Here is a 20,952-nt window from a genome sequence, read left to right as displayed (position 1 = left end):
CGTATGTGTTTCTTCATTTTGCTTCATAGGGAGTTCTGTTTTTTTTTTAAGACAAAGTTTAAACTTTTGGAATACCTTTACGTTTGGTTATGATGAAGAAATTGGCGTTACTTATGTTTTTATGTATGTGTATTTTTTTGTTTTTAAATTTATATAATAATGTGTTATCAGACAAGAATTCTCACGATGAACATATTTACGATGACTTTTGTTTTGTGTATGGAAATGTATTACTTTACCGTTTAATGTGTAATTTTTCACTGTGTTTATTACTCTCCGATTTCTTTGTTTGCTTCATTTAATAATACAAAATTAATACATTATTATAAAAAAAAACAACTAGACATTGTCCATAAATCATTCTTTGCGTATAAATGTTCTCCCCCTGCAAGAAAGAAAAGAAAAATCATGAGAAATCTATGTATATATACATTTAAATTCCAACAAACCAAATGAAACTAAATCATATATTTGTGTAATGGTTAGGAAAATATATAATAGAGTAGTATCCTGTTGTTGTATTATTGTTAGTATATTAATGTTAGAAATAAGAGAATTGTTTTGAGTAGTATTTAAAATGTTGTTTTAAGTAACTGTATAAGGCCTTTGTAAGGCTTAGTTACATATGAAAATAAATAAATTAAATTAAATTTAAATTAAATATAGAGAATTTCTTTATTTATGGGAAATTTGATTGGCTGCATAGCAATATTATAAATTTAAACTTACGTTATGGTCTTTTTCTCCAGAGTTTTAGCTTCGGGCCTTGCACGATTTAGAACTTTCAAGAAGTCTGAAGTTTTTGCACGCATTCTTGAGTGTATATAAGCCTTTGAACACTACAAATAAATACAAAATAATTATTATTTAATATTTGAATTGTTTTTGTTTTGTTTTTGCATTACCTTAATGTGGTAATGTAAATAATCTCGGAACATATGTATTAAATTAATGGTATTATCTCTAGTTTCCTTATTAGTATGACGTGGAAAGAGCACTGAAAATAGAGAAAAATATAAAATCATTAATCTATTTCTGTTAATTACACAATATATATTATTATTATTATTTTACAGGGTTTCTTTCACAGAAAAAATATGATTTTGTCTTCAATCACGAAATTATTTGATACAATTAATTTTTAATTGCATTTTCACAGAATTGATAGTATCAATCACCGTCAACGTCAATTAAAAAAAATAATGGAAAATACTAATTGATATAGTTATTTTTATATAGATGGAATTAAATTTTTATTTGAAAATGTTTTAAAATTCAATCAAATTAATTGGACAATGTTGAATGATATTTTTTTTTTCTTTGTTGTTAAAGATTGTCTCTTCATGTTTGATTACGTAATTTCAATACATGATTTTCCAACATTCTTATTTAATATTATTTCTATAGGAGTATTTGAGAGATACATCTTATAGAAATGTAGAGTATCCCACTTTTAACCCCAAATAAATCCAATTATCTCAATAATTCAGGCATAGAACAACTGAAAACTTTTAATTAGCACCCGGACAACTAAAATAATTATAAAAAACTTTTTTGTCTATTTTATATTAGTCAATCGAAGTATATGAATTTTAACTCCTTAGCAACAACTAAATAAATTTCTGTTCACAGATATTTAAATTGTAAGCATGTTTCTAATTTTAATCGACTAGAGAGATAGATCTGTTGTTGACTTCGAAATATTCCACTTTTAAATCCGTTGCCGTTTTCGATTGATCCACTTTTAAATCCTTACAAACCAACTAAATAATTGACCAAATTTTAATGCACGTTTTAATTTTAGCAGTATTTTAAAGATAAATAAATTGCTCAGGTTGGTGATAAAATTTTACGGGAATATTTGAGAAATTTAATTTCTCATGTCTAATCTTGCGTTTAGACTTATATTTTTTATATTTTGAATTCTTGAATTAACTGAATTGTATTATTTTGAATTATTGTGAATCCTTAATGTATCTATGAAGTTCTAAACTGATCGAAATTACCAGATACTTAAACCATTGTGAATTATCACTTAAAAACCATATATGTATGTAGGTTTCCTGCTAGGATTAACAACATACAATCTTTCTATTCTTTTTGATAACCCAAACGGTGAGCATTCTCTAACTCTCTAATAAAACAAAAATCCACATTTGTAACACTTGACTTTTTCTTAACTCTTGGTTTTCTGTTCGTATGTGATGTCATAATTTCTCAAGCTCCGAGAAATTATGACAACTGATTGACGTCCATTTCTCCTAGTGTAAAGGGAAACATGCAAATGCTGTCCCCAAAACCTATAATGCAGTGCACAACAACCACACTCGGAATTTTGTGTCCACTGTGTACTCTGCCCACTACTTCCGTGGCCAATTCCCCCTTAACCTATAATTTTTAAACGAGCCTTATGAAATGAACTCAAGTCTTCATCTGTTAAACTTATTTGCATTTGTTACGGTACCTACTTATAATTTTTTGTTCGCAAATTTCCAGATTGTTAAAAATATTATAATTTTAAGCGTCTAGTAATTGCACAATTTTCTGGGAGAGTTTGAGAGATATATCTTTTATAGATTTAGAAATATCCCTCTTTTAACTCCTACGACAATTTTATGAAGTTTGGTTTTATTAATGAGAAATGAGTTGGCTATATATAACTTGGCTATATAACTTCTTTGTTTATTTGCTGCTCTATTTTACTGTTCACAAATTTCCAGATTGCTAAAATTTTTACAATTTGAACTGACTAGAATTTGCACATTTTTTCTGGGAGTATTTGAGAGATAAATCGGTTGTAGTCTTTGAAATAACCCACTTTTAGCTCCTTACATATCAACTAAATACACAAAAATAGCTAAAACTTTAAGGAATATTTTTTTTTTGTAGTTGACTGTAGAAACAATAAGCATTGTTCGACTGTTCACCACTTAGGTGAATTCTAACAAATTAGCTTTCTAAAAATAAATTTCGTGTTGTTGCATTACTATGTAACAAAACGAAATAAAAATAAGATTAAGGGACTTGTAAGTTATATGAACAGATGATGTACAGTGGGAGAAAAGATGATTCAATTTGTAAGAGGAAATTTCCCAAATGTTTTCTCCATAAGGAGTTAGCATAAAGGGCCCAAAATTTAGTTATCTCTCCCAGCCAGATCTATACTAAAGGCTGTGGAAAGGTTCATTCGCCCGAACCGAAACATGTACAGGCGTGTATAGATTTGTATCTGGCGTTTTCTTTTCAATGGCTCTATTAACCATGTTCCTTAATCTATCTGTCCATAAAGCTCGAAAAATAATTGTATAATTAGATATAATGCATTTGGACGTCAATTGCCTGTTTCGGTATCAGGCTAACATGAAATATAATTTTTTTAAGGATATTTTTCAAGTTATTAATTGTTTATGTCGCTTTAACAATTCATATCGGAAGCATTGGGAGATAAATAAATTATAGAATAGAAAATATTCCATTATGAACTCCCCCAATATTCCACTCATGCTAATATTTCATTGTTCGCAAATTTCCAGATTGTTAAAATATTTTACAATTTTAACTGTCCGGTGTTTGCACAGTTTTTGTTGGATTATTCGAGAGATAAATCAATTGTCAGCCTTGAGATATCCCACTTTTAAATCCTTACAAACCAATTTAATATTTTTCAAAACTTTAAGTAATGTTTTAATTTAAGAGTACTGTAGAGATAAATTGTTTACGTGAATATTTGAGATATTAAATTATTGGAAACATATAATTATTTACTCATATGAAATTAAACTATATCTTTATGTCCACAACAAAATAGTTCATATTTTATTAAAGATTTTATATGCTAACTTGTTTTCGAAACATTTGTCAAAATATCCCACTGTTACGTCACATATAATTGTTTTTGTTGCAAATATCTAGATTGCTAAAATTATTGTAATATAATAAAATAATTTTAAGCGACTAGTATTTGCATAATTATCTGGGAGTGTTTGAGAGATGAATCTTTTATATATAAAGAAGTATCCCACTTTTAACTCCTATTACAATTTGATGAAGTTTATTAATGAGAGATAAATTGGCTATATATAACTCTTCTTTGTTTATTTGCTCTATTTTATTGTTCACAAATTTCCAGATTGCTAAAATTTATACAATTTGAACTGACTAGAATTTGCACATTTTTTTCTGGGAGTATTTGAGAGATAAATCTGTTGCAGTCTTTGAAATAACCCACTTTTAACTCCTTACATATCAACTAAATACTTAAATAGCAAAAACATTAAGGCATGTATACATTTTTAATTTAAGGTATTTTTTAATAATTTATATCAAAAGAATTGAGAGACAAATCAATTAAAAATAGGAAAATATCTTTGCTAACTCCCTTAATATTCCAAGCCTGTTAATATTTCGTTGTTCGAAAATTTCCAGATTGTAAAAATATTTTACAATTTAAACTTATGTGAAAATATGTTTTCAAAGCATATGGAAAAAATATCATCTATGAAATATCCCAGTTACGTCACATATAATTTTTTTGTCGCAAATTTCCAGATTGTTAAAATTATTATAATTTTAAGCTACTAGTATGTGCATAATTATCTTGGAGTGTTTGAGAGATTAATCTTTTGTATATTGAGAAGTATCCCACTTTTAACTCCTATTACAATTTCATGAAGTTTATTAATGAGAGAAAAGAATTGAGAGACAAATCAACTCAAAATAGAAAAATTCTTTTGCTAACTCCCTTAATATTCCACGCCTGCTAATATTTCGTTGTTTCAAAATTTCCATATTGTTAAAATATTTTACAATTTTAACTGACTAGTATTTGCACATTTTTGGTTGGATTATTTGAGAGATAAATCAGTCATCATCTTCGAGATATCCCACTTTTAAATACTTACAAACCAGTTTAATATTTTTCAAAACTTTAAGTAATGTTTTAAGAGTACTGTCTAGATAAACTGTTTACGAGAATATTTGAGAAATTAAATTATTGGAAACATAATCATTTACTCATATGAAATTAAACTATATTTTTTATGTCCACAACAAAATAGTCCATATTTTATTAAAGTTTTTATATGCTAACTTGATTTCGAAACATTTGTCAAAATATCCCACTGTTACGTCACATATAATTTTTTTGTCGCAAATATCTAGATTGTTAAAATTATTGTAATATAATAAAATAATTTTAAGCGACTAGTATTTGCATAATTATCTGGGAGTGTTTGAGAGATGAATCTTTTGTATATTAAGAAGTATCCCACTTTTAACTCCTCTTACAATTTCATGAAGTTTATTAATGAGAGATAATATAACTCTTCTTTGTTTATTTGCTCTATTTTATTGTTCACAAATTTCCAGATTGCTAAAATTTATACAATTTGAACTGACTAGAATTTGCACATTTTTTTCTGGGAGTATTTGAGAGATATATCTGTTGCAGTCTTTGAAATAACCCACTTTTAACTCCTTACATATCAACTAAATACTTAAGCAAAAACATTAAGGCATGTGTACATTTTTAATTTAAGGTATTTTTTTAATAATTTATATCAAAAGCATTGAGAGACAAATCAATTAAAAATAGGAAAATATCTTTGCTAACTCCCTTAATATTCCACGCCTGCTAATATTTCGTTGTTCTAAAATTTCCAGATTGTGAAAATATTTTACAATTTTAACTTATGTGTAAATATGTTTTCAAAGCATATGGAAAAAAATATCATCTATGAAATATCCCAGTTACGTCACATATAATTTTTTTGTCGCAAATTTCCAGATTGTTAAATTATAATTTTAAGCTACTAGTATGTGCATAATTATCTTGGAGTGTTTGAGAGATGAATCTTTTGTATATTGAGAAGTATCCCACTTTTAACTCCTATTACAATTTCATGAAGTTTATTAATGAGAGATAAATTGGCAATATATAACCCCTCTTTGATTATTTGATATATTTTACTGTTCACAAATTTCCAGATTGCTAAAATTTGTACAATTTGAGCTGACTAGAATTTGCACATTTTTTTCTAGGAGTATTTGAGAGATAAATCTGTTGCAGTCTTTGAAATAACCCACTTTTAACTCCTTACATATCAACTATATATTTAACTAGCAAAAACATTAAGGCATGTTTACATTTTTAATTTAAAGTATTTTTTAATAATAAATAATAAAAGAATTGAGAGACAAATCAATTAAAAATAGAAAAATTATTTTGCTAACTCCCTTAATCTTCCACGCCTGCTAATATTTCGTTGTTCGAAAATTTCCAGATTGTTAAAATATTTTACAATTTTAACTGACTAGTATTTGCACATTTTTTTGTTGGATTATTTGAGAGATAAATCAGTTGTAATCTTTGAGATATCCCACTTTTAAATCCCAACTAAGTAAATTTCAAATCTTTAGATACATTAATGGCTTAAATTTAAATTGGAAAATTTTACTCATATGAAATCAACCTATATTTTGCTGCCCACAATAGTCCATATATTATTTAACTTTTTATAACTAAAACGGGCATTCATGGCCTTTCAATATGCAAATATAAGACTTTATTTCATATTTACATCCGACGTTTCGTTGGTGATTTTCAACCTCTTTTGTAAGTATTGTTTTATTAATAAGAGATAAATTGTCTATATACATATAATATTAATTTTACTGTCATTTTACTGTTCACAAATTTCCAGATTGTTCAAATTTTTCTTACAATTTGAAATGACTAGATTTTGCACAATTTTTCTGGGAGTATTTGAGACATAAATCAGTTGTAGTCTTTGAAATATCCCACTTTTAACTCCTTACATATCAATTAAATTTCCAAAACTTTAAGCTCCGTTTCTATCTTAAGAGTATTTTACAAGTTAATAATTGTTTGTAATTTTATGTTGTTTAAACGATTTAAGAGAAAAATCAATTATAAAATAGAACATATTTCATTGCCCGAGAAAAAATTGAGAGATCTAATTTGATATAATTAGATATGAGTAGATCCGAAAAATGGTAAGATCTAATCATATCTAATTACTATGGAATTAGATCTGATCAGATCTCAAAATTGGCCTAGATCTAATGTCTTAGATGTAATTATATCTGTCCCTATATATTATTGGATCTGATGTTAGATCTGGTCATATATAGAATTATATACATTTATATCTAATTCTATCTCATCATATGTTGTTGTATCTGCTTATATCTAAAGGGGCCAATTTTGAGATCTAATCATATCTGATTAGATCCCTCAATTTTTACACGGGTGTTAAATCTATTGCCGAAATATTTGGAAGATACATCACATACACATATAATTTTTGTGTCGCAAATATCCAAATGGTTAAAATTGTTATGGTTGTAACCGACTAGCATTTGCTTAATTATCTGGGAGTGTTTGAGAGATAAATCTGTTGTAGATGTAGAGATATCCCACTTTTAACTCCTTTCCAATTGTACCAAGTCTTATTCATCATTAATGAGAGTAAAATTGGCTATATATAACTCTTCTTACATTAGTTGTTATTTTACGGTTTTGAAAACATTACGGGTTTACTTAATTCATTAATTAATATAGTTTACTTCCCATTTAACATATTTTTGTTTTTGTTCAGAAATTTCCAGATTGCTAAAATTTTTACAACTTTAACATACTAGCATTTGTACGTTTATTCTAGGAGTATTTGAGAGATAAATCAGTTGTAGACTTTGAATTATCCCACTTTTAACTCCAAATTCAAATTCAAATAAACATTTCATCAACAATGCAATATTGAAACTTTGTTGTTTAAACGATTTAAGAGAAAAATCAATTATAAAATAGAACATATTTCATTGTTAAACCTATTGCCGAAATAATTGGCTATATATAACTCTTCTTACATTAGTTGTTATTTTACGGTTTTGAAAACATTACGGATTTACTTCATTAATTAATATAGTTTACTTCCCATTTTACATATTTTTGTTTTTGTACACAAATTTCCAGATTGCTAAAATTTATACAACTTTAACATACTAGCATTTGTACCTTTATTCTAGGAGTATTTGAGAGATAAATCAGTTGTAGACTTTGAATTATCCCACTTTTAACTCCTTCTAAATCAGATAACATTTCGTCAAGAACACTAGATACGTTTAGTTTTTTTTTTATTTTTGCGCTAACATTTATATAAATAAGAATAAGAATAATAAAATTGTAAAAAAAATCTATCGTATGAAGATAAGTATCTAAAAAGTCCCATATCTTCTTAGGCACAACAAAAGCTAAAAAATATTTATTGTCTGTAAATCTTTCGAAGTTTATTTGAAAGGCAAGATTTTTTATATTACATAAATTTTAACACTTCCAAATCGTCAATATGCCAATTTCTTGCAGAAGATTATTATTACACTGAATTTACAAAAAAAAACTAATTTCATAAACGTAATATTTGGTTCTTGTTTACGAAAAATACGTCCTACGAAAATGTAAGTGATATTCTACTATGAATAACCATAACAATGTCAATAAGTCACTTACCAAATGTAACATAACCAATATTGTCGCCGACTTTAGCCTCCGTATTGGCCAATTCCAATGGTGGTTCACGATGCGAAAAAAGCACTTGTGGTGCAGTATGCGATGCTCGGCGACCTTCACGTAATTCCTGCATAAAAACTTTACCTATAACAACATCATCTTCATCACGGAATATGGTACTAAAAACAACAGTAACACGATCCGCTTTGGCTTCAACATAACTATACGAAAAAAAAACAAAGAGTACATAGAAAGAAAATCTTAATTTATAGTTTCAAAATTCTATATCCCTTGAGTCCTGGCAAACGCTATCGGAAATAGTGAGATTTTTGGAGTAATTTGTAGATTTAATGCAACATTTTTACAATAGCGATAACCAGATAAGGGGTTTAGTTCCATTTACTTACAGAGTCTCGTCGTTTCTATAATTGATAACAGCACGTTTTTGTCCTTCTTCTCCTTGTTCCTGAAAATCAAAATATTTCTCAAAGACGGACGCAAAGCAATTACGTTTCAGCAAGCCAATCTTTTTGGCTATTTGTTCCCAATCCGAGGGTATATCTTCTAAATTAATAAGTACGGATACATTGTAGCCTAGGTGAAAAAGGAACAAAAAAATTTAAAATGCATTATGCATTAATTTGTTTTTCTATTTCTCTTTTTTTTCTATTTGTATTTACCATCTTCCGTTTCAGTTAACAAACTGCCATATTCACGCTTGAGCAATTCGTCGGCACCATGTTCTTGCAATTGTTGATAAAATTTTAAAGAAATGCTTGTCTATAAATAACAAAAGTAGAACGAGAAATATAGTAATAAAGTAAACAACATTAATTAGTTAAATACAATGTGCATAACTTTTGTTTGTGGTTGCATTCCGCCAACCCTCTTAATTTTGTAATACTTACTCGAACTTTAGTCTTATCGCCATTTATATTGGATATGTGGAATAAAACACCATCAAAATCTGCTATTTTAATGTCTATTGATTCTGGTTTTAAGCTGTAAATAAATAAAAGGAACATATACAAATCAAAATTAGTCATAATTGAAAGAATATATAAGTGTGTATATGGAATTATAACGATAAAAATATATTTAACTTTCTTATCATTGGGGATAAGATAATGTTTTCGTCAATGAGGTAAAGCAACATAAAATTGAATTTTGTTTTACAAATCGAAGACCAAAAATTATTTGTTTCATACCGATGATTGATGATTGAAATACTTGTAGGCGAATTGTTTTTAAGTTAGACAAATTTAATAGGGGAATGGAATGAGTTTGACGAAAGAGGAATAAAATATATATATCCATATAGTCTTCTCATAGTTTATATGTTATCTAAAGATATCGAACCATAATATCCAGTGAATTGTAGTCTAAATTATTCAGTTTATGTTCTATTCCGAAAATCACAACAAACAATGTTAGGTTAGGTATAGTGGCAGCCCGATATCTCAGGCTCATTTAGACTATTCAGTCCATTGTGATACCGCAGTGGTGAACTTCTCTCTTATCACTGAGTGCTGCCCGATTCTATGTCAAGCTCAATGACAAGGGACCTCCTTTGTATTGCAGTGAAACCACTTAGAGAAGCTTTGAAACACTCAGAAATGTCACCAGCATTACTGAGGTGGGATAATCCACCACTGAAAAACTTTATGGTATTTGGTCGAAACTGCGTTTGAACCTACGGCATGCTAACCATTGCACCACGGTGGCACATAAAACAAACTATTCAAACCATAGGTTATTTAAACTTGCACAGCAAGTTGGTACATCAATTTCCACCGAAAAAATCCATAAGCGGCATTTATTCATTCACAAAAAATCTGATTCAATCACGAAATTAATTGATGCAATTAATTTTTTAATTGAAATGAATTCAATCAAAGAAATGATCTAATTAAAAAATTAATTGGTACTATTAATTTTTGTGATTAATTTTTGTTTCAATTAAATACTTTTTAAAACTCAATTAACATTTTAATTGGAAAAATTTTCGTGAAATTTTTTTCTGTGTTCAGAGCATTTTTAGCAAAATAAAAATGGATTATCTATTTTTTTACAAAAACTAATATTAATAATTAAACTAGATACAAAGATAACCTGTTTTATACCTGCGAGAAATACTCCGAAAGATAAAAATATGAACAAAAACTAACATCTGTTGTGAATATTATTTATTAATTTTTTTTATTTATTTAACCAATCCAAGCCCAAAGGCCATATACAGTTACAGAGATACCCATCATAGAGAAAATACATTAAATTTGCCATAAAATAAAAATAATTGGGACAAACAAGAAAATTAACAACTATTTATGAAAGCTCTTATGCAAATGCAAAAGTTCACAGTTTAAAGTCGAGAAACTAAGCGATTATGACTCGCAAATACAGAAAAAAATATCACCAAAATATTTCCAAATAAAAAGTTGATATAAGTTGAAAAATTTTTCAGTTAAAAAATTAATTGATACAATTAACTTTTTAATCAAACCCGGAAGGCTAAGTCACACACACAAAAAATCTGATTCAATCACGAAATTAATTGATCCAATTAATTTTTTAATTGAAATGTCTTCAATCACAGAAATGGTAGTATCAATTAAAAAATTAATTGATACTATGAATTTTTGTTCCAATTAAAAAATTTGTTGAATTAATTAAATTTTGAATTGAATAGTTTTTAAAACTCAAATAAAACTTTAATTGGAAAAAATACCGTAAACTTTTTTTCGGTGTCAGTTAAAAAAGCGATGGAAATTTTTTAAATAAAAATTTAATTCAAACAATCAATTTTTTAATCAAACTAAAAACAAAAAGTCAGATAACATAACAACACCAATTAAATTTTTAATTGAATCAATTAAAAAATAATTGACATTTTATTTCATTTTCATTTCATTTATTATCGTACGAAGTGATACAAAAGTCAATAAATAGACCTAAAATCCTGCATCACACAAAATTATAATAAAATATAAACTTCAACAATGGTATATATAAAAAAAAACTAGATAAAATCTTTAAGACAATGGTGTAGTAAATAGAAATAAGAATAAAAAAAATATTTATAAATAGTAAAAATACTAAATGTTAAATATATATTAAGATATAGTAAATATCTCATATTAAGCGTTGAAAAAATGGCTCCCCAGCCAAAGGACTTGCAAATGTGTATTTAGAGTTATGGAACACCCGTTGATAATGCGTTAACAATGATTATATTCGTGGTAAAGAAAACTCCAAAAACCTAGCTCTAAAAGTATTAATAGGAAAATTAAAACTACGAAGGTTTAAAGGTAGTCTATTCCATATACGAGCAACGCGGACAATGAAGGAACGTTCACATATAGAATGCGATATACGAGGCAACATAATCTGTGGATTGCGAGTCGATCTGGAGAAAAACACCTTATCAAGAAAAAGCAACCTAGATCCACAATGGATGGCCCTATAAAAGAAGATCAGGTTCCGCAATTGAACGTACAGTGCAAAAGGCATCCCAAGGAATTCAATAGCTTGTTCCGAAACGTGGTCAAATCGACCCACACTGAACACAAAACGTACTACCATATTGAATAGCCTTTCCAGCCTATGCATATTCTCCCCAGTCGTACCGGAAATCACTTCAATACAGTAGCAAATATTCGACATAAGTAAACCAAACGCAAGTTTTCTCCTGACAAACAAGGGTAAGTACATGTTAGTACTGTAGAGCCTACGTAGGGAAATTAATACCTTCGAAAACAAGTAATCAATATGAGCCCCAAAATTAAGTTTTCCGTCTAGAAAAACACCCAAACATTTCATCAAATCAACACCTGTAACTGGCGTACCTTTATAAGTAACATCAATTCTCCACGGCTGTTCAAGTACTGGTCCAAAAAGCAAGTATTTGAATTTCGAGACATTTACATCTAAATTATTTGACTCCAACCAAGTACCAACCCTATTCAAGACACAGTCAACACTTGTTTGAATCTGAGAAATACAACTATTATGGAAAAAGAGGTGGATATCATCAGCATACAGAAAAGGAATACAGTACTCTGGAATGCAGCTACAAAGGTCATTAAGATGTAGAATAAAAAGCAATGGACCTAGGACCGAGCCCTGAGGAACGCCACTACTAATTGAAAGTGTATCGGACGTAATGCCATCAAATTGGACAAATTGGGAGCGGCCTGATAAGTACGAAAAAATCAATTTACAGGCATCAGAACTAAATAAAAATTTGGTCCTCAATTTACCAATCAGCTTAATGTAATCTACCCTGTCAAATGCTTTGGTTAAATCCAGAGCAACAAGCACACCACTCTCACCAGTATCAACAAACCCCCTTATCGTCTCCGTCAAATCCAAGAGCAATGAGGAAGTACCTAGACCTGTCCGAAAACCATACTGAAAACTGCTAAGCATCTGACGGTCGTCAACATATTCCTGTATCTGTCTCTTAATTAAATGTTCAGCAATCTTGGATAGAGCTGGGAGAATACTAATAGGTCCCATATCATTAATACAAGTCACATTCCTACTCTTCGGAATAGGGATAACCCGAGCTCTCTTCCAGGCGGTGGGGAAAACAGATGTCATAAACATAGTGTTAAATAGGTGAAATAGACATCGAGAAATATAAGGGAAAAAAGTCTTAATAAATTTAATGGGAATACCATCTACGCCAAGAGAGCCAGATTTAACACGGTCCATAGCCCTGATAATGTCCTCCTCGAAAACACAATCAAAGGAAAAGCGCGAATCAGAAAACAATTCACTTCTCAAATCCGGTCTGTCTGTTACATTCGAGTTCGACATAACGAAGTAATTATTGAGATCATATTTCAAATCAAATCAATTAATTTTTTAATCAAATATTTTTTTATGGCCAATTAAAACTGTGATTGATACTATCATTCTCTTACTGAATCACACACAATTTTTTTTTCTGTTTCAATCACGAAATTAATACTATTAACTTTTGTGATTGATTTTTGTTTCAATTAAAAAATTTGTTGAATCAATTAAATTTTTAATAGAATATTTTTTAAGACAATTAAGATTTTAATTGGAAAAATTGTTGTGAATTTTTTTTTTTTTTCAGTACAGAAAAAAAATGTTGGTTTGAAAGTATTGAATCAGTTTGTTTCGATAAGTTTTCGTATGCAAAGAAAAGCTTTTTACTGTATCAGGGAGGGTAGTTCAAAAGTCTGTCTTTCGGAGTTTAGAATGATTTGTTCATGTAGCCTCTAGCATTCGAAATTATTATCTGATTCGCAGATCGGTACAATTAAACAAATGTACAAAAAAAGAAGGTGATTGTTGCTTGTAAATTTTATAAAAAAGGATTTTCGAACAAATGTCCACATAATGGCAAAATTAACACCCCAGAAAATGCTTAAAAAATGAAGACAAATGATACGAGGCGTCTGAAAGAACTGTTAGGCCTAAAGCCTTGAACTATTCTATTGAAAACTCATTAACCTCATAAAAACATCTTAGAATATGTTCTAGTTGTACTGATGTAACAAAATTTTCAATTTCCATTTCCATTTATTTCATAATACAAAGCCAATGAGGCCTGAGGAAATTATTGTTACAAAATTTTTGTAAAACGTCATGGTGTTATTAGCATATCGAAAGATATATCCAACATCCTCTAAAACAATTGTCAACCTTCTTAAAATTTTTCATAAGATATAAAGTGTGCCAACAACAATATATTGTTGTTGATATATCAAAAAAAACTATCAAAGTTTATGTAATGTTTTTTTATAGTACAATTCATTAAATAATAATGCCATTTGATGATTAATCTTTAGCTTTATAAAAAAAACATAAAGCATATAAACAAATAATACAAAAAGCTAACTTGAACAAACTTGATGAACTTGAAACGAGAACTACGTATAGTATAGTGTAAAAAATAAATTGCTGCTTACAACCATTAAGATGAATGGCATGGCAAAAATTACGCGAATAAACAAATAATTCAATTGTAAAATATTAGTAATAGTAAAGCTTGTATTGATAAACAAAAAAAGACGTGTTCTTCGGAGAACTGGAAATAATTTAAAAATTTCTAAATTTTTTTACAAAGCTAGATTTAAGATTAATATTGCCACTGTAATGCTTTTGTTATCGTTACCGTTTTGCAGACATAGGACTCAAAGCCAGATAATAACGAAGCATAAACCTTTTTAACAATGATAAAACCGTTGATTAATGTCATTGACATCTCTGAGATTTTCTGACTAGTACTTCATTTTGTCAAATAGTGTTATTAGTCACTTGAATGCAGTCGGAGATCGTCATTAAGCAAGACTTTGTTGATGCTTCTGCAACGCCTGGGCATCATTTGTGTTGTCGTAATCATATAAAAAAAGCAACGTATGATATGAGTAAGATTTAAAAACGTTCAATACTCTAGAAAACGCAGGCATACTATGAAATTTTGACCTAAATTCAGTCATATCTTACTTTTGTAGAAAGATTCATCTAATATTGGGAGAAATCGATATATATTCCCGACTTGAGGGTAGTGGGTAGAGTGAAAACAGTGTTTTTAGAAGTCGGGGTTTTGCGGTTAAAAAAAACTAAGAATTTTCAAAAAAAAATTTTTTTTTCATTGCAAGGAAAATAGAATTTTTTGTCATAACACAATCAACGAAAATAATTCCATAATTTATTAAAAAAACGAAACACATTCTACAATAAATATTGTAATAATTTCACATTTTTTTAGTTCATATGTACTTTGTACTTTTTTATTTGAATGTATCTTTATTGCAGTTTAATGAAATATCCACGAAACGAATTGCCCAAATTTTACATGTAAAAAACAAAAACTGAAACCAGTGTTGCCAGAAGTAGGGGGAATTCCCTACATATAAGGTTTTTTCTAATATTTAACGTCTTGTAGGGACGTAGGGGCACAATGTAGGGACTTTTTCACTCAACACATTTTTTAATAATTTTTACATTTTAGTGGCTTTAGAGGAGGAAATTAGAAACTGGCAAGGCTTGAACCACGGTTACCACTCGTATCAAAAAAAATCTACCACAAATCTACAATACAAATATTTCTATAAAAAATTTTGTCAACATTTTATTTCTGTAGAAAATTTTCTCAAAATTTTATTTCTATAGGAAATTTGATCAACATTTTATTTCTATAGAAAATTTTATCAAAATTTTATTTCTATAGAAAATTTGATCAAGATTTTATTTCTATAGAAAATTTTGTCAAAATTTTATTTCTACACAGAAAAAAAATTTCACGAAAAGGCTTACTGTATTGTTAAATAAATGAAATGAATGAATGAAAATTTTTCCAATTAAAATCTTAATTGAGTTTTAAAAAATATTCAATTAAAAATTTAATTCATTCAACAAATTTTTTAATTGAAATAAAAATCAATCACGCAAATTAATAGTATCAATTAAATATTTAATTGGAACAGTTAATTTTTTAATTGACTGTCAATTAATTTTTGAATTGATTGATGGATCATTTCTGTGATTGAAGACATGTCAATTAAAAAATTAATTGGATCAATTAGTTTCGTGATTGAATCAGAAAATTTTTTTTTGTGTGTATAGAAAATATTGTCAACATTTTATTTCTATAGAATATTTTCTCAAAATTTTATTTCTTTAGAATATTTTCTCAAAATTTTATTTCTATAGAAAATTTTCTTAAAATTTACTATTTTTGGTGGAATTCTACCAACTGTGGCAACCGTGGTGGTACGTAATATAAGTTGCATTTTCATTTGCTTTAAAAAATAAAGCACAAAGAACCATTTTTGTTTTGTAAATTTTGTTTAAATTTAACGAAAAATATTGTAGGGGAAATTTTTTGAGAATGTAGGGGAAAGTAGGGAACTTTTTTGTCCTTGTAGGGTGAACCAAAAATATTCCCTAGCAACACTGACTGAAACTTGTTTGTTGACGTTGGTGAGGCCTTGAAAACACTGGTTCCGCTGAACAAAACCAACAATCGTTTCAAGATGATAAACCGAGCCACCGATTTTGATCACTCTAGTAGTGGGTTCACTCCTAGGCATGGACAAAAAAAATTTAACCCATGCAGTTTTTTAAATAATACACTGTCTAAGACAGTGCGCCACAGGTCATTCCTATATTATTAGCTAAATATAAGAAATATATATTTTCTCTTATTAGTCCCATTTTACATTTGATGATTGCTAACTAACAATGTTGAAATTTTACATTAATATTCCTACAAGCTTCAGGTGATTGTAGAATGTAGGTGTGTTCAAAACAAAAAAAATCAAGACCACTGTATGCGAGTCAATGTGTGTGAGAAAAATTTGCTGTTCATTAAAGCAAAATATAACTATGCTAAAGCTTTTAACACCATTATGTTATAAGTGGATGCGACGTTAACGCAGAAGACCCAGTGAAATAAGTTTTGTTAATTCGTTGCAATTGGACTTTCCTGCATGATCAAATTTATTATAACAGACGCACACACACACACATGCACATATGTATGTGCAATCCAAACCAAAATATGATCATCTTTGGTGTCAACGTACCAATATAAAGGTTATCAATTTAACAATTGTGACATCTTAATGAGAAAAGTGGTTTACCATAAACTTAATTCAATTTAATGCATATTTAGGGTGATTCAAGTTAGAAAAATAAAGGAAATAAAAACAAACTATATTAATTTTCCTCTTTTTTTGTATCGAAGAAGCAAGAGCGTTGTTATAAACCAGGCGGTTAATCACGGCATTCGATATCGAGAACTTTTGATCGAAATCTAAATTTTTCGGATCATGGGAGTCGATATCGAGTTTTTTTGATCGACAATTTTTTGGATTGGTAAATTGCAATCGTAAAACATTTTTCACTTGTTTTTTACATTGTTTTCGCATTATAGGAATGGTAAATATATTAGTTTTAGTTCGAATTGTTGCTAGTTTGTAGTAAATTTACATATAATGAACATATTTTGAATATTTTTTAGTACTAATGCAACTCCAATATAAGTAAAACAAAAATTGGTCATAGTCAAGTTCGGGAGCGAGCATCCAATCTTGGCAAAGAACCACATATAAAGTGCACATGCTAGATCGATATCCAAGAGGTTGCGATCAACCAATTACCATACCATTCTATGACAACATAACGCTTCTGGACCACCTTGTAAGAATAGTGAATTATGAAGGCCTCCACTCGCAAAAAGTTTTAAGACGGCAGACAATTGTCAAGCGATAGAATTGACGTTGACATGCCACCAAAAATTATTTTCCATTTGTACGCCTCCTTCGTCAGCTGAAATTGTCCATAGAGCTTGCAAAAGGTGACTTTCTAACAGTGCACACCACTTCAAACCCATGTACTTACACCAATAACAATGAGCACTTTTATTCCTTGTCGCCGAATTATTTTATATTCATCTCATCCTCCAATTAGGAAGGAATTCGGAAGAGATATGGGTCCATAAGATATAATGCAATACAATTTACCTTTTTCTTTGAAACTTCCAAAACCATATTTTTTCTACATTCTATTTTTTGACGCTAACTTAATTTTGTAATTTCATTTGGTTCTGCTGTTGGCAATGCTTGAGAAATTGCGTCAAATTTCGATCGAATCCCGTGATCCAAACTTTTAATCGTATCAACAATTTTTTCGATACGATTATGAATTCGATATCTTATGCCGTGATTAACCCCAGGAGTTATCTGGATGTTCATAGTGTTCAGTCATATGTCCGTGACACTATAATAAATTAAAACCAGGGCTGTGGAGACTAAACAAATATTTACGCTTAATACGTTAATATTCAATGCAGTTCTTCAATTGAAGAACGAAGCCGTAGAATAAGACATTTACTACTTCCCGGTAATATAGAAACAACGGTTTGGAAAGAAATAACGCTTCAAATTCCAATGCTCTGATATGTTTTCTAAAAGGTGAGACTATGCGTTGGGCTGAATCGGTCCATTTTAAAATCCACGACCTGTCAGTAGACTTCACGCTCGAAGACAGATAACATCAGAAAAATTGTGATATAGCGCTCTTTGGATTTCGTAAATTCTGACAAATTAATTTTGGATCCCTAAAGCAATATTCAAATATCTGTCCAAATTTTAATAGAGTTCCTACATAAACCGATTTCTTCAAATCCCCCACTTTCATTCGATTAGGCTAAAATTGGGATTTTTTGGAGCTTTAAAATCAAAACAATATTTTTGTTTGTATTTTTTTGCATCCAAATATCCAGGATTTCGGAAACCGAATTGTTTATTAAAACTTTTGGATTTTTGTATAAACATGAGCTGACGGTTATTATCTACAAAAAGGTATATATAATTTAAATCATGAACATAGGAGGCGACTGGCTTTAAATTTGAAATAGAGTTCTTTTAGACCACTAACATGGTAAGGTTTGTCGGAATGAAATTGGACTCTTATTTTTTGCACTCATAAATATCGGTCTATTTTTATTAAAATGGGGTTTAGTTTTATTACCCGGAATCGGGCTGACTGGAGTCGAAGTCGAACAAAATTGACTTGTCGTACACTGTCTTGATTTAAACAACTACTGACTTTCCTTAAAAGCTCTGGTCTGACCAGTTCAAAACCTCACAAAGGTGCACCGCATACAAAGCGGGAAATATAAGAGTACCACTCTGCCTTCAACTCTAAAACTTTGCTAAAATTTAATCACATTCATCTAATTTCTCCAAGTATAAGTAAAATAAAGTGCCTGTATTGAAGATTTGTAGAGTTAGCAATCTATACAATGTCTTGAATCTAACGTCTCCTCCTCCAACTCATTCTATGGTTCAGAAACAAAATAATACACAAACCACAATAACAAACAGATAATGAAAACAATAACCAAAATATGCATATAGTTCATTAATAATATTCGTCAGCTAGCACACAATCAAGCTACACCCGAAACCGACATACAATTGCAAAAGAAACAAAATATTGAAAACGAATAAGGAGAAAAATAAACTAAATAATGGGTATGAGGGATATGAAGAAATTGAGATAAGACTACTTTAATTTAACACAAATACAATTCTTATCAATCTTGATTACTCACCCGGCCAAAGCATTACGGAATTTAACCAATAACGTCTCCTCCACGATGCGGTTATTGATTTCCAATAAAATCATTATTTCTGTTTAGGCTAAAACACCACAATGAGGGGAAATGTTGAAATCTCTCCAAATTAAATAAAATCCAAACACAAAAAATATAATGTACGGGCCTGCCTATTTGTATCCTACAACTGCTGCCGCCGTTTGATGGATGATTCTAATTTTGGAATGGATATGTCGTTCGTTGTTGAATTAAGGCAATGGCGATGAAAAACATACACACAATATAGTTTTTCAGGTCCAGTGTATGATTTTGATATTCCACAAAAACATGTGGTTGCAAGCCGATGACTTTTTGAAACGGGGGGTCCTTCTCCTTCTTGTTTGATTACTTGCAAACCAAATAAAGTAACACCCCGCCCTCTTTTAGTCACTTTATTGTTGTCGCCAAAACACACAAATGATGGCAGTGAAATTTATGAATCAACAGCAATACTTGGGCAACATGAAGGCAGCAACTCAATTAGAAACACTAACGCTTCCAATATCTCTTGTGTTTTGGAGTTATGGCCTATATGTGGATGTCGGCTTTTTTGGCTTAAATTGAAATTCCAGCACTTTTTGCGTACACCGTGTCCACTCTCGTCACTCTTAAGCACACACAATTACACATATACACTTATACAAACACGCACTCCTCAGCGACTACTCCTCTGCGTTTTTTTTTTCACGTCTTCGTCGTTTTCCCCCAATTGGTATCAAATAGATTTTTCACTATGAAAGTCAGGTAGATTTTGATCTTCGTTTGTTTTATTTATATAATTTGCTTAGATTGAGACTAGTTTTAATGAATTTCGGGTGAAATTCTTTGCATAAATTTAATTTTTCGAGTTGAATCACTTGCGGCCCGAATAGTAATGTTGGGGAATGAACGAGTATTTCAATAAAGTACTCTTTACACTATAACCCTTATGAGTACAAGTTACTGTAACATGATTAGTCGATATTTTTAAGGCTTGGTTATACAGTGTTGCTACGTAAACGTATAGTGGCGTCTAAACTTTATCTATGGTGCGTTCTAACCCCATTACGTCGAAAACAATCATATACGACATCAAAAACTCGTCGGAAAAGCGCCGTCACTATTGAGAAGTTGTACCACGCCAAGTTACTACGAAAAAGTTTCTCATCAGTGCAATTATTAGGTGCCTATTTAGATCAATTTCGAAGGACGCCAATAAGAACCCCTGCAAACTATCAGAAAAAGTGCATTTTAAGGTAATTGTAGAAGAATCATTGTGGTCAAGTAAAACACGATTGTGTAG

The 20,952-nt window shown here is 29.6% G+C and overlaps 1 protein-coding gene across 1 annotated transcript; it reads right to left on the bottom strand.

The window, feature by feature from the left end:
* Positions 1–241: 241 nt before the first annotated feature.
* On the bottom strand, positions 242–19,841 carry Arpc2 (Actin-related protein 2/3 complex, subunit 2). Its single transcript, XM_075297336.1, has 8 exons — positions 19,629–19,841; positions 9,436–9,529; positions 9,208–9,307; positions 8,935–9,121; positions 8,528–8,748; positions 906–997; positions 730–839; positions 242–385 (listed from the first exon to the last, which is right to left on the bottom strand). The coding sequence occupies exons 1-8, from the start codon at positions 19,700–19,702 to the stop codon at positions 358–360; spliced, it is 906 nt and encodes a 301-aa protein (XP_075153451.1). The 5' UTR covers positions 19,703–19,841; the 3' UTR covers positions 242–357.
* Positions 19,842–20,952: the final 1,111 nt, after the last annotated feature.

The sequence above is a fragment of the Haematobia irritans genome, chromosome 2 (genome assembly GCF_050003625.1).
Source record: "Haematobia irritans isolate KBUSLIRL chromosome 2, ASM5000362v1, whole genome shotgun sequence".
Taxonomy (NCBI): Eukaryota; Metazoa; Arthropoda; class Insecta; order Diptera; family Muscidae; genus Haematobia; species Haematobia irritans.
The sequence above is the reverse complement of the archived record's forward strand: the minus strand, read 5'-3'. Positions and strand labels throughout refer to the sequence as shown.